The sequence below is a fragment of the Pundamilia nyererei genome, unplaced genomic scaffold (assembly GCF_000239375.1).
Source record: "Pundamilia nyererei isolate P.nyererei 1_Seehausen unplaced genomic scaffold, PunNye1.0 scaffold00025, whole genome shotgun sequence".
NCBI classification, from domain to species: domain Eukaryota; kingdom Metazoa; phylum Chordata; class Actinopteri; order Cichliformes; family Cichlidae; genus Pundamilia; species Pundamilia nyererei.
The window spans coordinates 4,924,804-4,927,596 of record NW_005187426.1 but is presented as its reverse complement, the minus strand read 5'-3'; the positions used below and the strand labels follow the sequence as shown (position 1 = coordinate 4,927,596).

Below are 2,793 nucleotides of genomic sequence, written 5' to 3'. Positions count from 1 at the left end.
GTGAACGTACTGCAGTCCCTTGCATAGTACATTATCAAAGTCAAAGTACATTATCAAAGTCTACAGTTGCGTCTAGAGTCAGAGTTCAAATTTAAGTTGTAGTCAAGGTGTTAAATCTATTGACTGTTTAGTTCAGTCTTTGATGCCACAGTGTGAGCTGTAGTAATGAAAAGAGAATGTGTTGGTCAAGGCTATGGCTTGTAAATTTTGCCAGTTCATTTCAACTCCTTTATCCATTCCAGCGTTCTTTTCCTCACTGTGTTTCAGGGCAGCATAGTCCACAGTGAAAGCAAGAGCAAAGAAAAAACAACAAAAATGTGAAAAGATCTCCTGAAGAGTCTGACCTTATCAACATGTTTAACAAAAGGACAAAGATTCACTGAGGTAAAACAGTACAAACTTATATTTTATGCTTGCAAATCAATGCATATACTTTAAAGTGTTATATACATACATATATACATATGTACATTTTACATCAGAAATTTTTTATAAGTAGTGTATTTCCACAAATACATATCTGCTAATTTAAATATGAACGTAACCTCATCACGTAAAAATAAAATATTTAATTTCTATCTCGCAGCCGTTGTTATTTGTTAATTTCGTTAACTATGAAGACAAACTTGCACTTGTACACTTGAAACTTGCTATGGTAGCTATTATATCACAGTGACCATCATTTATAAGTTTAACATGCTCTCTAGTTTAGTAATTCATCTCTAAGTTCATCCATCCATCCATCTTCATCCGCTTTATCCGAGGCCGGGTCGCGGGGGCAGCAGCCTAAGCAAAGAGGCCCAGACCTCCCTCTTCCCAGCCACCTCCTCCAGCTTATCCGGGGGAACACCAAGGCGTTCCCAGGCCAGCCGAGAGATATAATCTCTCCAGCGTGTCCTGGGTCTGCCCCGGGGCCTCCTCCCGGTGGGACATGCCTGGAACACCTCACCCACGAGGCGCCCAGGGGGCATCCTTGTCAGATGCCCGAACCACCTCAGCTGGCTCCTTTCGATGTGGAGCAGCAGCTGCTCTCTGAGCCCCTCCCGGATGGCCGAACTTCTCACCCTATCTCTAAGTTCACACTTAGTCAAAAGATCAAGAGTGCATTGTTTCAAGTCTCTGGCTATTGAAACAGTAATGATACAGAGGTAAATGAATACAGAAAAAATAGCAATCTAAAGCACTATTGTGAAACTTCAGAAATATATCAGTGCAAAGTAAAAAGTGTGATATTTAAGAAAACATTTATTTTCTGCATGTACAGTTGGTGTACCTGGTCTAACATATGATTTATTAAAAACAAGTGAACAAACTGTTCAGTCCATGGCCCTCTCCCCGTCAGCCTGATAAAAACAAGAGAGGGTCAAAACCTAATCAGGCCCTATTGATCTGCTTGCACTGATCCAGTCCAGAAGTCTTTGGACTTTAAATTTATAATCCTCGGAGGGTCCTTGGGGCTGTTCTTCATGCCTGATACAGTTCCTTTGCTGGTCATTATAATGAGGCTTTAAGCAGCTCGGTGACTGTAAATCTGCTACGCTAAGATTGCATTGCTTCAGATCTGACTGGACCTCACCTCGGTAAATCTCACATACAGAACCGGAGAATAATTTACTGCTCTTCCGCACAGTCGCCAGTGCAGCGCGAAGTCAGCAAATGATCCCAAGACACCGACACTGTCAAATTATGTTGCGGGTCTGGAAGAGTATTAAGTCCAAAATATCAACATCTGTAGTTGGATGCTTGAGAAAATATTACTGAGACTGGTGCTTGATTAGTGCTGTTAGTCACATAGGTGTGAATGCTGAAATCAGCCTATTTCCCCCTCATGCTGCTGTCTGTGGAAAAGCTTTAATCTTTAAAAGATGAAAAAAAGGTTTCTTTGAGAATGTTTTTCCTGTAGTTCGCGGAGATACTGACTATCATGGAGCATAATTAGGGCACAGGTGAAACAGAGATTAAATAAATACATTTGTGTCGTTATGCTGACATTACTGGTTCAATATAACTGCCCTCTAATTACCTATTATCTGAAATCGCTCCAGAGCTGGTGTAAACTTGAACTAACTGATCACAGATCGGTTACAGGCAGCGGCACAGGACAGATCTGGATGAGTTGCAAGTGAGAGCAGCAGCGCACTAGAGCAGGTTGCTCCTTTTTGGCGGAGGGCAAAGTCCTGGTTGCCGATGTGGTCCCAAATGGGGGCTTCAGTGGATTTCAAAGCTGGATTGTTACGAAAGAACTTCACTATGTGACAGGAGACACCGCGCTGTGATGATAAAGTGACTAAATCTCACGCTTGTAGAATCCGGCATGTCCGAAAGCTTTGCTACGGAACAGCGCAGCTTTGAGTCTTCATCACTGACGACGGACCAGATGGTACCGTAAACATGAGTCGCGCACTCTCGATCCTCGCTTATCTTCTGCCTTTGATTCACTGTAAGTGTGTTTCCCCTTTCATTTAAGTAGCAATTTAAAATATTTCTAACATTTGGTACTGTGTGTCACCGCCAAATGTATCTCCATGTTGAGGAAACTACAAAAGAATGTATGCTTTTATTGTCCAAAAGTAGAATTTTCAATGCATAAGCTCGTTTAGGCTATTTTCAACTCACCTTTTAATTATTTTTTAAAACCCAATATTTCTGTAGAAGACATAGATAGCTAAGCTTTTTAAATGTAGCTGAAATATGATATGAATCTATCTATCTATCTATCTATCTATCTATCTATCTATCTATCTATCTATCTATCTATCTATCTATCTATCTATCTATCTATCTATCTATCTA

General features: G+C 40.8%; 1 protein-coding gene across 1 annotated transcript in view; it reads left to right on the top strand.

Moving 5' to 3' along the window:
• Window positions 1–2,389: 2,389 nt before the first annotated feature.
• Window positions 2,390–2,793, top strand: part of chrnb4 (cholinergic receptor, nicotinic, beta 4 (neuronal)) — an 8,637-nt gene continuing 8,233 nt past the window's right edge. The window contains exon 1 of the mRNA XM_005727682.1: window positions 2,390–2,440. Coding sequence (XP_005727739.1) covers window positions 2,392–2,440 — 49 coding nt within the window. The 5' untranslated portion in view covers window positions 2,390–2,391. The remainder of the gene's footprint in view (window positions 2,441–2,793) is intronic.